Source organism: Perognathus longimembris, chromosome 3, assembly GCF_023159225.1.
Source record: "Perognathus longimembris pacificus isolate PPM17 chromosome 3, ASM2315922v1, whole genome shotgun sequence".
NCBI classification, from domain to species: Eukaryota; Metazoa; Chordata; class Mammalia; order Rodentia; family Heteromyidae; genus Perognathus; species Perognathus longimembris.
The window spans coordinates 10,374,030-10,393,843 of NC_063163.1; the positions used below are offsets into that span (position 1 = coordinate 10,374,030).

At 39.3% G+C, this 19,814-nt stretch overlaps 1 protein-coding gene across 1 annotated transcript in view; it reads left to right on the forward strand.

Annotated features, from left to right (window-relative positions):
• The window catches only part of Uggt2 (UDP-glucose glycoprotein glucosyltransferase 2), an 83,144-nt gene that overhangs the window by 47,955 nt on the left and 15,375 nt on the right, over positions 1-19,814 (forward strand). Inside the window, exons 22-31 of the mRNA XM_048341172.1 lie at positions 988-1,119; positions 4,192-4,316; positions 4,747-4,842; positions 6,804-6,906; positions 8,804-8,883; positions 10,769-10,958; positions 15,196-15,351; positions 15,699-15,784; positions 16,260-16,344; positions 17,429-17,511. Of these exons, the coding sequence (XP_048197129.1) occupies positions 988-1,119; positions 4,192-4,316; positions 4,747-4,842; positions 6,804-6,906; positions 8,804-8,883; positions 10,769-10,958; positions 15,196-15,351; positions 15,699-15,784; positions 16,260-16,344; positions 17,429-17,511 (1,136 nt within the window). The remainder of the gene's footprint in view (positions 1-987; positions 1,120-4,191; positions 4,317-4,746; positions 4,843-6,803; positions 6,907-8,803; positions 8,884-10,768; positions 10,959-15,195; positions 15,352-15,698; positions 15,785-16,259; positions 16,345-17,428; positions 17,512-19,814) is intronic.

Sequence of the window (19,814 nt, forward strand, 5' to 3'; positions counted from 1 at the left end):
CTGAGCCATTGAGGAATCTCAAAAAGGAAAGGAACCAGAAAGGAAACCTGCCACATGGTTTAGGCAGAAAGGAGTTTATTGGGGGGAAAGCAAATTGCCAGCCCACACAAGATGGAGGATGGGGAGACAGAGGGGAAGGAAGAAGGGAAAAAGAGAGAGAAAAGGAAAGAGACCGGGGACCAAGTTGAGCCAGATTATATAAGGAAAAGGCGGGAGGTATGGCCAGGTGGATTGGAAGTGACCTCAGAGAAGGAGGAGGTCACTGCCTCCAGGTGTGCCAGTTACCTAGGTAACTCAGGTACTGGGGGCAGACTTAAACAGGTGGGGGGCATCTGCATGGAGCCCTCCCCGAGGTGGACCTTACATACCTGCAAAGATGACTCTGAATGCTAGTAAAGATTTGATTGTAGATAGAGGAGTGTGAATGCAAGATGAACAATTAGAATGATACAATTGTAATCTAGACAACCTTGGATTAGATCGTTGTGATAAATTCTTGGAACATAGTATTTCTCACGACTAATCAATTAGTTGACCAGTGGTATGTGAGATATGAAGTCATCTAGGATTTTGGCGTTCACTTGTGAGGAGAAGTATGCCTCATAACGAAGGCATGCTTGACTTTCTGCGAATGTCCATAATAAATTTTGACTCTTAACTAAATGTATTTCAGTATTTAAATACACCATCACTAAATGGTATTTTGGAATTGGTACAATTGAGTGAGATAGGACTTATCTATTTTAAAGACTTACATTTTTCATTGAGATTCTTAAAGAATGAATAACAGCTCTATCTGCTTATAACAAGACTTAAACATTGTAAAGGACTTGATGAAAGAGGATTCTGTTTAAAATATTGTTTCAGATCAAAATTATGTTTTTATAACCATACTTAGTTTGAATTTTTACGTTAATACCAATAAGGGAAGACTTTATTGAGAAAATGATTTATTTACAAATGAATCATTTTTAACTTCTACTTCAGGGAATGGATAAGAATGCTTTTGAGAAAAAATATAACACCATTGGAGTGAATATTTTCCGAACTCACCAGTTATTCTGTCAGAGTGTATTTCGGTTGGATCCTGGGGAAAGAGGTATCGTCAGCAATGGGAAAGTAAGTAAAAGCAGCGTGGCTCTCCTTTCACAGGGACAACCATGTCATAGACCTCAGACATTTTTCTGTCATGGCCCACTAGTCTCAACAGCCCATCTGTTCTTTCATATACACAGCCATTCATAACACTTCTCCATTCGTGGATGCAGGCGAGGTACAATGTACTTTTTACACCTAGCCCCTGCTTTGCTCCAACATGAGTATGAGAACAAACATTTACATTGCAACATTGAGAAACTTAAGTTGTGATGGATGTGGCAAGTACATTGTTTTATCTTCTATTTTTTGTCCCTTTTTTTCTACAGGGTTTTGGTAAGGTCCACCCCTGGGAGGGCTCCATGCACATTCCCCCGGCCCCTTAAGGCTCCGCCCAATTACCTAGGTAATTGTCACACCTGGAGGCAGTTCCCTTCTCTGAGGTCACATCCTAATCCACCTGGCCACACCTCCCCACCCCTGCCCTAGATAAGACATTGCCCAAGGAGGAGGTAACACGTTATACAAGAAAGGTACCCACTGCTTTATGTATGAAACTGTAACCCCTCATACATCACTTGGACAAGCAAGCAAGCAAGCAAGCAAGCAAGCAAGCAAGAAAGAAAGAAAGAAAGAGAGAAAGAAAGAGAGAAAGAAGGAAGGAAGGAAGGAAGGAAGGAAGGAAGGAAGGAAGGAAGGAAGGAAGGAAGGAAGGAAGGAAGAAAGGAAGGAAGGAAGGAAGAAAGGAAGAAGAAAGAAAGACATTGCCCAGGGGTGATTCTCTCTCTTGCCCTCCACAAGCACCTAGGACTTGGACTTGGCCGCAGGCCAGCAGTTCAGCAAAATAAAGTTCTCTCTTCTGCCTGAATACCACATGGTATCTTGATCGGATCAGCTGCCCATTTTAATAACTCTTACGTATGGTGCAGTAACTCAGATCTAGATGGAGACTTAAACAGGTGGAAGAACATCTGCCTGGAGCCCTCCAGGGGGTGGACATCTTACAGATTTGGTTTGTTTTTTTTCACTCTTGGGGCTTGAACTCAGGATCTTGGGAGCTGTCCCTGAGCTTTTTTTTTTTTTTTTAAACTCAAGGCTAGTGCTCTATCACTTTGAGCCACAGCACCACTTCTGGTTTTCTTGGGGTTAATTGTAGATAAGAGTCTCACAAAGGTTTTTCTTTTTTTTTTTTTTTTTTTTTTTTTTTTGGCCAGTCCTGGGCCTTGGACTCAGGGCCTGAGCACTGTCCCTGGCTTCTTCCCGCTCAAGGCTAGCACTCTGCCACTTGAGCCACAGCGCCACTTCTGGCCGTTTTCTGTATATGTGGTGCTGGGGAATCGAACCTAGGGCCTCGTGTATCCGAGGCAGGCACTCTTGCCACTAGGCTATATCCCCAGCCCTCACAAAGGTTTTTCTGAGCCAGGTTCTGGTGGCTCATACCTGTAATCCTAGCCACTCTATTGGCTAAGATCTGAGGATCACAGTCCATGAGACTCTTACCTCCAATAAAGTACCAAAAAAGGTGGAATTGGAGTTGTAACTCAGGGGCAACATGAAGCTCAGGACCAGCACCCAACAACTGAGTTCAAGCCAGGACAGACACACAAAAAATATTTAGTGATTAGGATCTTTATAACAGAGTCAGTGAATAATATCTACTAATATTTTAGTATCTGATTTTATATTTTCATGAATTATTTAAGTAAAACCATTGAATATGCTTTAGTATGATAGTTAGCTTTATCAAGAAACAGCTAATGGGGCTGGGGATATAGCCTAGTGGCAAGAGTGCCTGCCTCGGATACACGAGGCCCTAGGTTCGATTCCCCAGCACCACATATACAGAAAACGACCAGAAGTGGCGCTGTGGCTCAAGTGGCAGAGTGCTAGCCTTGAGCGGGAAGAAGCCAGGGACAGTGCTCAGGCCCTGAGTCCAAGGCCCAGGACTGGCCAAAAAAAAAAAAAAGAAACAGCTAATGGAAAATGTTTGACCATTTTGCCATGATGTATCAAATCACATATCTCTAAATTATCTTCAAAGCCCTTGTATAGTTTTTATGTTTTCTTTGTTTTCCACATTTTTATGAACTGTATTGTTCCTCTATGTGCTAGAATTAAATTTATCTGTATAGTACTGTTTTACAATTTATTGATAACTTTATATTATTGTAAAAAACATTGATGAATGATAATAGCCCAGAATTACATTTTTTTTTTCTCCTTAACATTTGCTGTAGGAGGAAATACAGCTTTTAAAAGCAGTTTGAGGGGGCTGGGGATATAGCCTAGTGGCAAGAGTGCCTGCCTCAGATACACGAGGCCCTAGGTTCGATTCCCCAGCACCACATATACAGAAAACGGCCAGAAGCGGCGCTGTGGCTCAAGTGGCAGCTAGCCTTGAGCGGGAAGAAGCCAGGGACAGTGCTCAGGCCCTGAGTCCAAGGCCCAGGACTGGCCAAAAAAAAATAAAATAAATAAAAATAAATAAAAGCAGTTTGAGGGCTGGGGATATGGCCTAGTGGCAAGAGTGCTTGCCTTTTATACATGAAGCCCTGGGTTCGATTCCCCAGCACCATATATACAGAAAACGGCCAAAAGTGGTGCTGTGGCTCAAGTGGTAGAGTGCTAGCCTTGAGCAAAAAGAAGCCAGGGACAGTGCTCAGGCCCTGAGTCCAAGGCCCAGGACTGGCATAAATAAATAAATAAATAAAAGCAGTTTGAAAGTATATAGCTACTCTGGGCTACCCTCTATCTAATTTGTCATTGGGTAGTAAAATTAATATGGTATTATATTAATAATAAGTTAACTATATCCAATTTGTTTCTTTATATGCTATGTAAATATGCATTACTTATATACTCAATTCACCTAAAAGTTAACAAAAATATTAGTGTCGATCTCATCCATGCTGTAAGCCAGTCAGTCTTAATGGAAGTCTTATGTCAGATTTGCTGTGCTCAGGTGGAGACTGCAGGATGGGTGGAGTTGCTTAGTTGCAGTGAAAGGATAGGCAGTTACTAGCTTTCTCTGCTAGAAAATTGCTTTCCTTTTGTTTTCTGGGAAACATACAGTAATGTAACTATTTTTGTGTCAAGTTCTTTGGACCTGTAGAGGAAGATTTCTACGTAGAAGACTTCCACTTGTTGGAAAAAATAACGTTCAATAACTTAGTAGAGAAAATTGAAGACATTGTTGAAAGTATGAAAGTTGATACAGAAGAGTAAGTACTTAACATCCTTTTGGGGATTTGGTACTTTGCAGGATATTTTCTTTTTAAAATTAGAAATGTTTCAAATATGTAGAAAAGTAAAGAATATACAAAGACCATAAAGGAAAGGAAAGAATATATAAAAGGCATAAAAGAAAATAAAATGTACTTCTTTTTCACCACCACCACCACACTGTGCATATTCTTGTTTTGTATTTTTTGTGCCAATACTGGGGCTTTAACTCCGGGCCTCACACCCTCAATCAGCTTGTGTGTTTGTTGAGTGCCTTCACTTTTTAGAGAAATGGAATTATACCCTAAGTTCCCTGGTAGCCTACTTCTGTAGAACCTTTATCATGAGCCTCTCTAGAAGTGTTGATTGTAATGTAAACTATAAAACTTCCTTCATATAAATGTCACTGTGTTTGCCTTGTTTCTCTAGCATAAGTGACCTTGTGATGAAATTTGATGCCCTTATTTCCTCTTTGCCTATTCACGCATCTCGGGATGATATCACATTTCTTAAAGAGAATCACAGGTAAGAATATAATAGTATCTGTGAGTTGTGTTGTTTTTTTTTTTTTTGTCAATGCCTGTCAACGATCAAGTATTTCCATGACATAGTGAAATTAATAGAATTGAAAGTTCTTTATTGAGAGAACAAAAGGCATTTGACACTGTTGGGGAGGGGAAAACATCCTCGGGCTGGAGTCATAGCTCCATGGTAGGATATTCTTGCTTCCCACTCATAAGGCCCTGGGTTTGAGTCCTAGAATCACGATAAATAAATAAATAGATATCTCAGTCACTTATGTACTCAACTAAATAAAGAATACTATACTTAGCCTGTAAAGTTGTTGTTTTTTTTTTTTTTTTGCCAGTCCTGGGCCTTGAACTCAGGGCCTGAGCACTGTCCCTGGCTTCCTTTTGCTCAAGGCTAGCACTCTGCCACTTGAGCCACAGCGCCACTTCTGGCCGTTTTCTGTATATGTGGTGCTGGGGAATCGAACCCAGGGCCTCGTGTATACGAGGCAGGCACTCTTGCCATTAGGCCATATCCCCAGCCCAATCCTGTAAAGTTTTAAGTTATAGCTAACATGGTATCCTTTCATGCCCAAACAGTAATTGTTGAGTTATCTGGGAATAATCACTATAAGTTAAACTCTCTTTATACTTTTAATGTAAAAAAAAGTCTCAGATCCTAAAGAATTCTGATTAATCAAATGCAGGAGTACCTGTACGACGGGCTGTCTCCATGTATATTCAAATAAACACTAGTTTACATGTCCCAAACTTTATAGTATGGCTCACTGCTTTGGGATAGGAACAAATCTAATCTAAGGGGACAACTGTTCTCTGATCTGTAAATTTAAAGAACACTACATCTAAACATGTCTTACTTTCTGTGTGTTTACATACATAGACAGCAATGGCGTATTTCTAGATTGGCTTAGTTTGTGTGATTCTCTGCCTTCCTATCTGGAGTCATTTTATAATATTAAAAAGTGTCTGAACATGTATTACAGTTCTACTATTTCTGAATCAACATGTTTATTATTAAGTTAATTCTAAAATTTTAATTGACTTATAAGAATATGTAAATTTGACAAGGAACTTAAATTAGGAAGTTTGTAAAAGTAGAAAGAAATAGGCAGCAGTAAATTGAAATCAAGAAAAATTTTTAAAAGGAAAAAAAAATTTACATTTTTTGCCATCCTGAGAATTGAATGTTGTATTATTCTGTTCCTTTCTTTGAAAAAAAAAATGTGGTTATTATGTTTTCCTAGCATCTTTGTCTGAAGCACAAGTAGTAATCCCATTGTCCTCGAAACTTAAAATGACAGAAGCAAGTTGTGTGGTAGATCACATGTGAAATGTCTTGACAGAGGCTTGCAGACTGTCCCGGAGTGACGGACGTTCCTGCTTGCACTGAGCATCCCATGAAATTACTCACAATTTGCCAGTTTGCACAATTCCCAAAGTTCATGAGATGCAAGCAGACATACTGTTCAAGTGAAATGTGATGAGTTTTACAAGGTATCCAAGAAATTTCTTCAGGACCTTTCATAAAGATGAGAGTAATCAAAGTAGAAGAGATGACTCCTTCCATAAATAGACTGATAGCATCAAAAAATGCAGACACTCATATATATGTATATATATGTGTGTGTATATGTATATACACTTATGTATATACATTTATACATACATATAATAAGCCTTGAGAATTTTGAGGGCCTAAAATGATCAGGAATTTTATAATAATAGTATTCTTTCAAGGATTTTATTACTTGTTGGTAAAATCTTTCATTTTCTTAAATCCTTTCTGATTTTACATTATTGAACACAGACTTTGAAGTTTGTTTTATTGTGCCAATAACCCATATTTTTTAATCTAGCAAAAAATCTATCAACAAGAATATACATACCTAAGGTCATTAGCAATAGATTTATGTAAACAGTCCATCACTTTCATCTTGTTTATTTTTATTTTTCTAGCATTATAAAGATGAATCCTCAAGAGAATGATATATTCTTTGATGTCATAGCTATTGTTGACCCCTTGACAAGAGAAGCACAGAAGATGGCACATTTATTGATTGTAAGATATACTATTTTTATTTTGAAACTTTTAAGTCTATTTTAAGTATAACCAAGTATTTATTCTCTTGATTCTTTATGTCATCCAGCATTTTTTAGATTGTAGATTGGATTTCCATATAGAATGACAGAGCTCAGCGTAGGTCTTATAACAGAGTTGAGGTTAGGTATTACTATACACTGAATGTGTCCCCACCACAGTCCATCCCTAAACAAATGAAAGATGTTTCAGTGCCCTTCAAACCCTGGCCCTCAGTGTGACTACTGTGTGAAGATGGGGCCTTTAGAAGGAGCGTCTAAGAGGAAGATCCCTGCCTCCCTCCCTCCCTCCCTGTGCCTGGTCCTTCCTAGAGAGCACAAAGAAGAGGTCGTGTGAGCACAGTGACCAGACCAGGGGAGCTGTTGGGAGATAGCTATCCATTGCCAAAAGGACATTAGGACGCTTACCATTTTACGGAAAATTTAAAGGTTCAAATGATAACACAGCTTTCAGCAGTTATATTTTTCAACAAGCTGGTTATGCATCAGAAGGCTTTTTTCTAAAGATATTCAGAAATTTGCAATAGTTGTATTTGAAACTACTCAGTGTTTTAAAAGAATTCTAAGAAGTGGAAACTACCCTCTGACATTGGTGTCACTTTTGGAAATAAGCAAAAGGTATTTTGATTTTAAATGTGATGACAAGATAAATGATTAAGCTACTGCTGTACCATCAAAATTTCAAATTATATTTTTTCTCAGAAATTTGTTTGTGCTACCTGAAATTAGAAAAGAAATTACAAATATTTACTATAAGCATATTTATTAATGTAGACATAATTTTGGGGAAACTTTGCTGGTTTGCCTTTATGAACAGATCAAACACAATTCTATGAGCCATTTCTCCATTTCTCTTAACATTTCATACATTCAGATTTTTACTTTTAGATGTAGACTATGTAAATTTTTCTTTAGAATAATATCCAGTAATTTTTGTTAGGAAAAGAGCTAATATGCTCTTTAGTGAACAAATCCCCTAATTCTAAGTCATTATTCAGGGGAAAGAAATATTATTTACATTTGAAACTTATATAACGGTAGAAATTAGGAAATGATATGTGTGGAATCACACAGAGATATAAAGTGTTGGATTGCATTCTAGTTTAAATCATTGATAATAATGGCATACTTTATTTTTTAGCAACTGCATTGGAAATAATTTATTGGGAGGAATGTACAGTGTCTTATCTAAAATTGAGAAAAATAGTGGCTTAATGCATAAACATCTTAAACCCTTAGTCTGTGTGCTCTAATTCCTAAATAAGCCTGTATCTCTTGTGTTGTATGATTTTTTATTCTTCTCCACTGCACCCTTAGTTAGCTTTCAAAATCTTTAGGGATTTCTTTGCCTATATAGAGATGGGGACTGTCAAAATTAAGATTTGCCTCATATTTATTTCAGGCAAAGAGAAAAAAGTAGAGTGCTTCCTGAGTATATACCCAGAATGTCCTACTTCACGTAGAGTGAAATTCTAGACATGTCAGGGCACCTTTGCCAATGCAGTTGGGACACCACCATTTTGTTTGTAGATAAAGGTTCTAGTAGATATTGTCATTGTTCTTCAATACGAATGAAATTTAAATAGTGTGAAAAAAGTCACTTCATGCAAAAAACAGGCAGTTAAACCCTGTGGCACTGAAGTCAATTCTGTGAGTTCAGATCTGGCCTCTATGTGACTTGCTGTGACCTTGAAGAAGATGCTTCATCTCTTCGCCTCAACTACGAAAGTACGTGGAAGGGTATTGCAGGACCAAGTGAGATAAGGAGAGTATTAATACAGTGGCAGGCACATAATACACACTTTATAGATGTTAGTTACCAATATTATCTAAAAGTCCAATATGGGAATTTTTAATAGGTGCTTGGCAAGATTCTAAACATGAAGATAACACTGTTCATGAACTGCAGGAGTAAGCTTTCAGAAGCCCCTTTAAAGAGGTAAGTCAGAGCGCTGGGAGCCTGACCCAGGGGCAAATGCTGAGAAGGAAAATGGCATTGTTTGCTAGTGTTAGGTTTCTGGGTCATTGCTACCACTTCCTTTATTTTCCCCCATTTCCCCCTCCTGTCCCTATCCTCAAGTGACACAGTTCCGTTTTTACATAGTATCCATTGAATATGATGACTCCACCTGCCCATCCCTCCTCCCTCCATTCCTTTGCCCGCCCTCAACATGTGTTCCCACTTCGTGGTCTTTGTTTTGATGAACAGTACACTAGTTGTTCAGAGGAGTCATGTCTTTGGGCTCCTCCCCTACGCATACCCTCCCTCAGTTTGTGTGTGTGGAAATGCGTAGAGCCCTGGACATGTTCACACGCGTCGTTGTGTCTTAGATCTAGCTTCCACATGTGAGGGAAAACAGGAGCCATTTGTCTCCTTTTAAAGTGAATATCCCCTCTTTTAATTCTAAACTCCCCCATTTACCTTGCATTCTGCCTTTATCAAGGCTGTTCTCTTTTCATCTTTTAACATCTTTTAGCCTTTATTCAGTTTATTTTTACTGCTCCTCCGGAGTTCTGCTGGCTTTCACTGCTTCTCACCTGAGCCTCAGTGTGACGCAGCCAGACTGTCTCCTCATCCCACTGCATCCGCTGCAGCTTGGCTTTCATTTACTCTTTGCCACTAAAATCATTTTTACCAAGTCACAAAGAAACTGTAGTTTGCAGCACTCACAAGCTGCTTCTTCCCAGGCATCTTGCTGCATTTCATAGTACGATCCCTTGCTTATTTACATCCTGACTGTGTTGTTGCCTGGGCCCTTTCTCGCCTTTCTTCTTTTTCTTTTCTTCAACTGTGTCTGCCTGCCTATGGCTCCCTTGATCATCACTACCTGGACGTCACTGTAAATTGTCCTGGAGTGAGAGCTGGCCTAGCTCCTTTGCTCCTCTTGAACAAAATATTACAGCAATGATAAACATCTTTTGTGTAATTATGTTATAGAGGACAGTGCTGGCTGTTTCTTTCCCAGGCCCTTGCATGTTTCTCTGGTGAAGCATGCTGGGTGACAAGCCATTGGGTTAGACTGACCCAGTAGATCTCTGCCCCTCCCACCTTTGAGTCAGGACAGCTGCAGCACAACTTGACTGAAACTTCCAAATAGCTCAAATTGCCCTTCTAGACCTATAGCCACCGATTGGAAGGGGATGCCAAAGCCGCTGAGAATGTAGGTACACCTAAAAGCTCTGCCAGTGGTTGCACATAAGTCAGTTCTCTATGTTTTAAGTTGAACTGCCATAAAAATAGAACCAGAACAGCAGCTTGAATTTTACTTGTTTTCTGTGTATTGTTTCTCTTCATATTATTGTTAGTGATTAGAGTTAATAAAATAGCCAAGCATTCATATTCTAAGACTTGGCAAGACTCAAAATGGGATAGTAAGGAAAATCCTACCTCAGGTCATATGGGGGAAATCATTCCTGAACTCTCATTTACTATGTACTATCCTAGAACTTGATATGTAGTAAATACTCAATAAAACATGATAAATATCAAAAAAATAATAAAATAGCCAAAAATTGTCATGATCAAATGTGAAGAATCACTGGCCAAATCTAGATCACGAAACTGTTAGAAACTGAGTAAATTGCACAGGACTGAAAGAAGCTTCTCATGTGGAGGAAGGGTATGTAATAGACAGTCCTAACAGATACTAGTGTCAACAAAATCAGTATTATGAACTCTTCATACAGATTATAACTAGCAGTTCTTATTTAAGACCTTGTAGTGGTTTTGATTAAGCCATTTTTTAATTTTAACATTGTAAACAGAAATAACTTGTCTTGATTTTGGTCATAGTCATTGCTTCTTTGACTATTATTATTCGCAGCTTTTACCGTTTTGTCCTGGAGCCAGAACTGATGTCAGGAACTAATAATAATCCTTCTCCAGGACCAATGGCAAAATTCCTGGATATTCCTGAATCACCCCTTCTAACGCTCAACATGATTACTCCAGAAAACTGGTTGGTTGAGACAGTGCACAGCAGCTGTGACCTTGATAACATTCACTTGAAAGATGTAAGTGATGCTTTGGAGAGAGGCTGGGATAAAGTACCAGCTAGTAGAGTTGGAGTGCGCACCTGGTAATGACGAACATGCTCGCCAGAATTTTCTTTGTGATTTTCAGCCTTGATCCCATCTTTTTGTTCTTTTTATTTTTGTTTCCCTAACTGCAGAATTCAGTGTCTGCCTTTTCCAGGTTTCAGGGTTCCTTTCCCGCTCTTCACAATTCATACCACTAGCTCACAATGGCTATTGTAAGGTGAAGCTAGATATCGATCGATGCCTGCACTGCCCTTCAAGTTGAGGAATTCCAAGAGGAAGGTTTTTTTCCTAACTCCTCTTTGTGACACAGAAAGCCATCCAAACTAGATTAGGGTAGCAAGCAGGAAGCAAGCTTCAGCATATATATATATATCAGGCTGGGGAAACCGGCTGCCTGTCCTCTCATCATGACCCTCGTCTTCCTGTTGTCATTCAACCTACAGCAGAAAGAGAAGAGTCTAAATACAATGAGTCTGTCAAAAGATGGAATTTAAGATGAGAAAACAATTTTAAACCCTGTCTCCTCTTCCCCCCCCCCCAAAAAAATTTTTTTTAGAGATTCCTAGGGTTAGGATTCAAAACTGAGGAGTAAATAAATACTTCTCCTCACTAGCCTCTATGGTTGACATCTCTAGAATGCCCCATGGCTTGACCAAGATATGAATACTGAACTGTATCTGTTTGGTTAGAATGTTCCTATTTGTTTCTTCTTTTTTCTTCTTTATTGTCAAAGTGATGTACAGAGGGAAGTACATTTCTTTTTTTTCTTTTTTTTTTTGGCCAGTCCTGGGCCTTGGACTCAGGGCCTGAGCACTGTCCCTGGCTTCTTCCCGCTCAAGGCCAGCACTCTGCCTCTTGAGCCACAGCGCCGCTTCTGGCCGTTTTTTCTGTATATGTGGTGCTGGGGAATCAAACCTAGGGCCTCATGTATCCGAGGCAGGCACTCTTGCCACTAGGCTATATCCCCAGCCCGGAAGTACATTTCTTATCCAACTTGTTACTTACGCTTCTCATGTGTTTCCTTTACTTAAAGATTTTCCTTCTAGACAAATTCTTTTTGATGCTCTTATGAATAGGTGTTTGGGACCCTAAGTTTCTTCCCTATAACATACTTACCTAGTCCCCAATGAGCCAAAATCCAGTCATAGCCATCATCTGAAATCAATCCTTTAGATTTAAGTAACAGAAGAAACAAGATTATACCAATGAGGAAAGTTAAAAGATCCCTATTTTGGGCTGGGGATATGGCCTAGTGGCAAGAGTGCTTGCTTCTTATACATGAAGCTCTGGGTTCAATTCCCCAGCACCACATATACAGAAAACAGCCAGAAGTGGCACTGTGGCTCAGGTGGTAGAGTGCTAGCCTTGAGCAAACAAAGAAGCCAGAGACAGTGCTCAGGCCCTGAGTCCAAGCCCCATGTCTGGCCAAAAAAAAAAAAAAGATCCCTATTTTCTCCATGGTCAGTAAGATCTCTTAGCAGAGTCTGTTGGATTCTCTCTCTTTTTTTTTTTTTTTTGCCAGTCCTGGGCCTTGAACTCAGGGCCTGAGCACTGTCCCTGGCTTCTTTTTGCTCAAGGCTAGCGCTCTATCACTTGAGCCACAGCGCCACTTCTGGCCGTTTTCTATATATGTGGGGCTGGGGAATTGAACCCAGGGCTTCATGTATACAAGGCAAGCACTCTTGCCACTAGGCCATATTCCCAGCCCCTGTTGGATTCTCTTTAAGACACAATGATAATATATTTTGGTAAAACAACTGGGAAAAAAAAACTGTAACCCTTCTGAACATCGTCTTTTTATTTTTATTATTATTATTTTTTTTTTTTTTGCCAGTCCTGGGCCTTGGACTCAGGGCCTGAGCACTGTCCCTGGCTTCTTTTTGCTCAAGGCTAGCACTCTGCCACTTAAGCCACAGCGCGACTTCTGGCCATTTTCTATATATGTGGTGCTGGGGAATCGAACCCAGGACTTCATGTATACAAGGCAAGCACTCTTGCCACTAGGCCATATTCCCAGCCCCAACATCGTCTTTTTAAAAAGTATACAAATTGTATACAAAAATGAATATATTAGGTAAAGACTCCAACTCAAACCTGATAAGTGAAAGGGGAGCCTGTCAGTGAATGTTCTAGCAGCTATTAAACCAAGCAGCAAAACTCATGATATTTTTAAAAATGTGATTGAATTAATGATAGTTTTAACTATGAAGTTATAAGACTAAAACAAGGTCCCTGTGTCTTCACAGAGGAGATAGGTAAGGAAAATGACGTTTAAAAATTGCAGCATCTTTAAACATAAACTACCTTTTGGGCTCCCTTTTCCACTGTGTGCTATAAATACTCCTCATCTGCAACTATCCTAGAAAAATATGAATAAGGGACAGAGTTCCTTACCAGAGTAGAAAAGGGTTGAGATAGGTGGGAGAAATGCATCGTGGCATAAGAGAGTTCAATAGGAGAGATTTGTCAGTGCACTTAACACGCGTTAGTGCAAATACTCCTTGCTGTATTTAATTTCCAAATGTTATTGGATGTATGGGGTGTAATACATGAACTAGGAAATGACGCCTTTAGTAAGGTTTTGTTCACATAATTGTGACTACAATGATTTTATTGTACAGCAGCATTAATACAAAAATTAAAGGTAACAAAGATGACTACAGGAAAGCTAAAATTGAGGTGATTAAATTTGGTCAAAAGATCTCTCAAAAAAAGCTATTTTTGGTGTCATAGTCTGAATCAAAGGAATTTGTCTGTTATGCAATCTAAGAACAAAAGGAACTCTTCACATTATTATAAAAATGAAGATATTTACAAACTGATTACATGAAGATCATCTGCCCTGGTGCCCATTTAATGATTTTTTTTAATTTAATAAGCTTTACTTACAGTTACTATAGCATACCATTTCTTTGTCTAAAAGTTAGACAATTGAACTAGATGGGCTCTATCATCTCTTCCTACAATTTGCCATTTTATTATTGTGTTTCTGTTCTGCGAATCATTCCATTCGAGCAGATTCTACATGGATTCTGGGCACATTGTAAGTATCAGAAATACTTACTGGAATAGTAACAGTTCAACACCTAATTCAGTAATAGTTCAACAACTTGACTTGATGAAACAGATACTGTATACAAAAAAGTCGCTTTTTGTTCTTAAAGGGATATAATTATAAAAATAACTGAACTTGATATTCTCAAGTCTAATTTTTATCTGCATATATTTATATCTTGGATAGTAACAGTAATGGAAGGACAACTATACAATATGGATTATTTCTAATACTCTATTCAAAGCACACTAAAAATTGTTGAAAACTTCATACTGGGAAATTATAGATTTACATGACAAAATTTCCAAACTGAAAATCTCCTACCATTTCATTTTATTTTCATTTATCCCTGAAGTATATGTTATAGCACTCACAGCAAGAAAATCTGAAAGCAGTTGGGATGTCCACCAATTTAAAAGATCTTTAAAAGATCTTCATCAAGTCTAGTGGTGTACATGTAGTCCCATTTACTGAGGAGACAGAGGCAGCCTAAAAAAATGAGAGGACAGTGAAACTTCTTCCCAAGAGAAACAAAAAGATGTTCGTGGAGACACAGACATAGTCTGGGAAAACCACATTTAATGATAATATGTGCTATACTTGCTTGAAAAAAGTCAGGAAAAAGGAAAATCAATGTGTTGACATGAACTGGGAGATAATTTGTTATGAGAAAAAACATCCATCATGAGCTTTGTTCTGGAAGAAGTAACTTAAGTGGTCGGTTTCCTCATGTAAGAGAAAGACCTGAGGCAGCTTGCCTTGGCTCCACCTTGTTATCTTCGCTGTCCGGAAGGTGGGGATGGCTTCTCCAGGACCTAAAGTTCCGCGAGAGTCCATCTCAGCCAGCGGATACACCTGTTACCCAGCAGGGCTCAGCAAGAACAGTGACACAGGGAGCCAAAGCAGGCCCGTGGCAGCCCATAGCCTGTGCATACAGCACAAGCAAGGAAAAAAGAGGTTGGAGGCATGGTTCAAGCAGTAGAGTTCCAGCTTAACATGCGTGAAGCCCCAAGGTCAATCTTCAATACTGCAAAAAAAAAAAAAAAAAGAGCCAACTTACCCACCCAATGGCATCAACTAATAGTAAAATAATCGCATTCGTGTATTGCATTGAGGACCACCAATAGCCAAAACAATAACCCGTTTCCTCCTCAGATTGAGAGCACTGTCACAGCAGAATATGAACTGGAATATCTGCTCCTTGAAGGATATTGCTTCGACACCGCAGAGCAGCCTCCCCGGGGCCTGCAGTTCACGCTGGGCACAAGGAGCAAACCTGTCATGGTGGACACAGTTGTGATGGCCAACCTTGTAGGTATTCTCAATATGTCATGGGTGATAGTTAAGATTTGGGAGAAATTCTCTTTTATCTTTCTCTAACAGAGCGAGTCGTCTCTATTCTTCTATTGCTGAACAGCTCACAGAAAACAAAATTGAATCCTTGTATAAGAAAATTAAAACAAAAATGGGAAATAGCATGCTTTGAGAATATTCTTTTACAGGTTACTGTAAAATTTTTCTTTGGCATTTACTTATAAAATTTTCTCATTCTGCAATTAGCAGACACTTGCTTTGATAATTCATGTATAGGTTTTTTGTGAACAATTGCTTATTCTTAAACATGTAACTCAATGGCCATTATTTCCTTATCTGAAAAGGGATATTTTCAGCTCAAAGCAAACCCAGGTGCTTGGATACTAAAATTACGCCAAGGAAAATCAGAAGATATTTATCAGATAGTGAGGTGAGTTATATAAACCACTTTTAAATTTTCCTGTATGAATAAGAGTGTCAGATGTGAAGATGTCAGAATAAGATGTTCACATTTCTGCTCTAACTCTGTGTCTGTAGTGACGGGTGTTGGGCAGCACCGTGCCTTTGGCTGTGGGGTAACTAGAGCTCTAGTGCAGCTAGGAAGAAAAGAAAGGAAGTCAAGAACACATAGTGTCCTCCCAGAGCTGTGACCCCAAGTGGTCTCTGAGAGACTATCTCCAGTAAACCACCATAAAGCCAAGTGGAGCTGTGGCCCACGTAGTAGAGTGCTAGCCTTGAGCAAAAAGCTCAGGAACAGCTCCCAGGCACCAAGTTCAAGCCCCAGGCCTGGCACAAAATAACAACACTAGAAACATTGGAGTTTCTGTGTACATCATAGACAAATTGTATCATTAAAAAAGTGTGTTTCCAAATTAAGGATAGATGTTTATGTTGCTCTGCTTTAGGCATGAAGGAACTGACTCCCAACCTGACCTAGGCGATGTCATCGTTGTATTAAACAGCTTCAGGAACAAGATATTGAAAATACAGGTATGTGAAATTGAAGACTTTACATGCTTTATACCTAATACAACATGTACTTGTTTTCCTTGATTTTAACTTTACAATCCATTTTGCAATTTTACTACCTAAAATGTTGTACTGAAGCTCTTAAAGTAAAGGGAATGCAGATAGGAAGATAAAAGAAGGGACAATTTAAGGTTTTTAAGGTTATGCTATATTACTACATCTACAGTAGCCAGATAAGGTTATAAATGTAGAGATGAGTCAAGGGCACAGGTTGAAAAAAAAGTCCTGAAAAGAAAAAATAATGTTTCTTTAAGAGAGAGAATATGATTTCTTTTCTTTGTTTTTCTTTTCTTGTTTTATTCTTTTGTGGCTGTTTTCTATTAGAAAGGAGCTTTTAATGATGCTTGCTTGAAACTACTTTTTCTGTTGGTCATGGGACTCGAACTCAGGGCCTAGTCACTGTCCCTGAGCTCTTTTGCGCTAGGCTAGCACTCTACCACTTCGAGCTACAGCACCATTTCCAGTTTTCTGGTGGTTAAATAGAAATAAGGGTCTCACAGACTTTCCTGCCCAAGCTGACTTTAAAAACTGAGATCCTCAGATCTCAACCTTCTGAGTAGCTAGGATTAAATGAGTGAGCCACCAGTGCCCAGCAAAATATTTAAATCATTTTCAGTTTTTTATTATCTTTAAATACTTTACAAAGGAGCATTATTTAAGTGAGCTACTTATCTATCATCCCAAAGAGCAAGTAATGCCTAAATTCTGTGAATCCAGAAATAAGTGTAGATAATGTCTAAGATGATTAGATAGGAAGTACAGAAGTAACCTCCAAGGAAACTTAATACATGTAGCCAAATTGCTGAGTCAAGGCCAGATCTCATCTGTAACACTCTGCTGAGGTGTGGGGTAACTAGAGCTCTAGTGCACCTAGGAGAAAAGGAAGTCCAAGAACACGTAGTATTTTACAGTGTGGATTTGTTTGCTTTACCTGTCTTATATTCCCTTCCAAAAGTAATCCTTCCCTACTGTGTTACATTTGCTAGCCATACAGCATAATACTTAAAGGTAAGAATCTAAACTTTAGGTTTGCTGTGTTCTCCAGGTTCAGAAAAAACCAGACAAAATGAAGGAAGATATCCTTATTGATAAACATGAACAAAAAGGAGTGTGGGATTCTATTAAAAGGTAATTACTAGTAAATATTTTAACATATAACTAGATTGATCCTAGTCAGTGGGAACTCTCTAGAAAGTAGAAATCCAAGTAAAGCCCAGCTCCTCCCTTCAAAGAGACATAGGTAGATATATAATGTTAAACATACAGGACTGGAAACTGGAGTTGTGAAACAGCGAAGAATAAAATGTTATGCAAACCTTAGGAGAAAAAGAATATATTCAGGTACGAAGAATCCAGGAAAGACTTCTTTAAAAAGTGTGTAGTTTATGGGCTGGGAATATGGCCTAGTGGCAAGAGCACTTGCCTCATATACATGAAGCCCTGGGTTCGATTCCCCAGCACCACATATATAGGAAACGGCCAGAAGTGGCTCTGTGGCTCAAGTGGTAGAGTACTAGCCTTGAGCAAAAGGAAGCCAGGGACAGTGCTCAGGCCCTGAGTCCAAGGCCCAGGACTGGCCAAAAAAAAAAAAAAAGTGTGTAGTTTACTGAAAAAGTGTGTAGTTTACTATAAAAATGTTGAAAACTTCATACTGTGCAATTTATGTATAGGAAATAGAGTGTTCAAAAGCTAAAGATAGACTGGAGGTACCTGGTTATACAAGGACCAAAAGATTGACATGTTCATCAGAGAACAGAAATTGAATGCAATAAGGAATTTGTTGCCTATGTTGTGAAACAAAAAGCAAAAGGATTGGGGTTAGGATTGTAGCTCGGTGTTGAAGTGCGCGGCTCGCTGGCACTGCACAAGAGCAGGAGAACACTAGCTCACATGCGTGGAAAATGGCGTAGACCTGGCATGGGCACTTAGGTGATGACTAAGGTGATGACTAAGAGCTGTCTTTCTGCATCTCAGTTCGACTCTCTGTACCTCCTTCACTTTCAGGTAGGCTTTTAAAAGTAAAAGTTACCATCCCTAGTAGGAAGTTGCCTATCTCCAAATAATACCAGCCCAAGTTACATGGTTGACTCTTTGGTGTGCCAAACTAAACCAGTTACTGTGGCTCCAAAGGCCATGCGTGGGTCACGCACCTTCCTCTAGAGCCCATGGGAAGGCCTGTCCCACCGCGCATGCCAAGGTCCCATTCCTGGAAGGGGAGTGGGTGTAAGGTGGGCAAGCACAACGACTGTCTGCTGTGACTCACCTTGTACCACACTTCGAAAGTCCTGCATTCTGATGGCAAACCATGGACTGTTCTGCTCAATGAAATGAAATAGAAGCTTTAGGCCAAATAAAATTCTACACTATAGATAGACTTCATTATGCCAACCAAAAGTTCTCCCACCCTGAGGGCTTTCCATCCACTAAGGGTTCTTTTTCTATAGCTGACTCCTTGTTGGGTGAAAAGAATCATGTTACTCTCTCACAAATCAAATGTTTTTCTTACTCAAAGGATTTCAATAAAAATAATTTTAAAAATACTTCTGTGGTAACAGTTTTTACTTGGCAAAATATATTCAGTGATAATTTTAAATTGTTACATTTTCCAAATTTTAGTCATGCTAAGTATGTTTATTCAAAACTAAGGTTTTTAATTAAATTATTTTCATTGGAAGAAATTATACACATTATGAATATCACTTACAAGATTAGACATACAGAAAAATGAGAAAGGGCTAGTTTGGGTCCAGAAAGAACTAGAACCAGCCCTATCCCAGATGCATGTACCAAGATGTGAACCAGTAAGCAAGGCTTCCTTCGCTTCTCGTCCTCAGGGGAGTTGATGTGGATGGACTGGAAGTTAAAGTGTAGACATTTGAAAAATGAAAATTTAGCAAGAGAGCCCCGTTTGGGTTTTTTGTTTGTTTTTTTGTTGGTTCTGGGGCTTGAACTTAGGGCATGGATGCTGTTCCCGAGCTCTTTTGCTCAAGGACCTGCCACTTTGAGCCACAGCTCCACTTTGGTTTTGGAGTGGTTAATTGGAGATAAAAGTCTCATGGGGACTGCCCGGGCTGGTTGAACCACCATCCTCAGATCTCAGCCTCTTGAGTACCCCACGAGAACTCCTTGTTATCAGCACTCATGGACCTGCTTGTACTCCCAGGTAAACCATTTCTGTGCCATAGCGACACCTGTCCACAATCTCTTTTCTTTCCTTGTTGTGAGGCTAAGGTTTCAACACACTAGACAGGAACATGGCAGGCTGTAGGCGTTTAACTTGGAGAGAGTGTGGTTGCATTCCATGTTGAAATAAAAGCGCATACAGTAGTATCAGAAAAGTGATATTGTGGGCTGGGGATATAGCCTAGTGGCAAGAGTGCCTGCCTCGGATACACGAGGCCCTAGGTTCGATTCCCCAGCACTACATATAC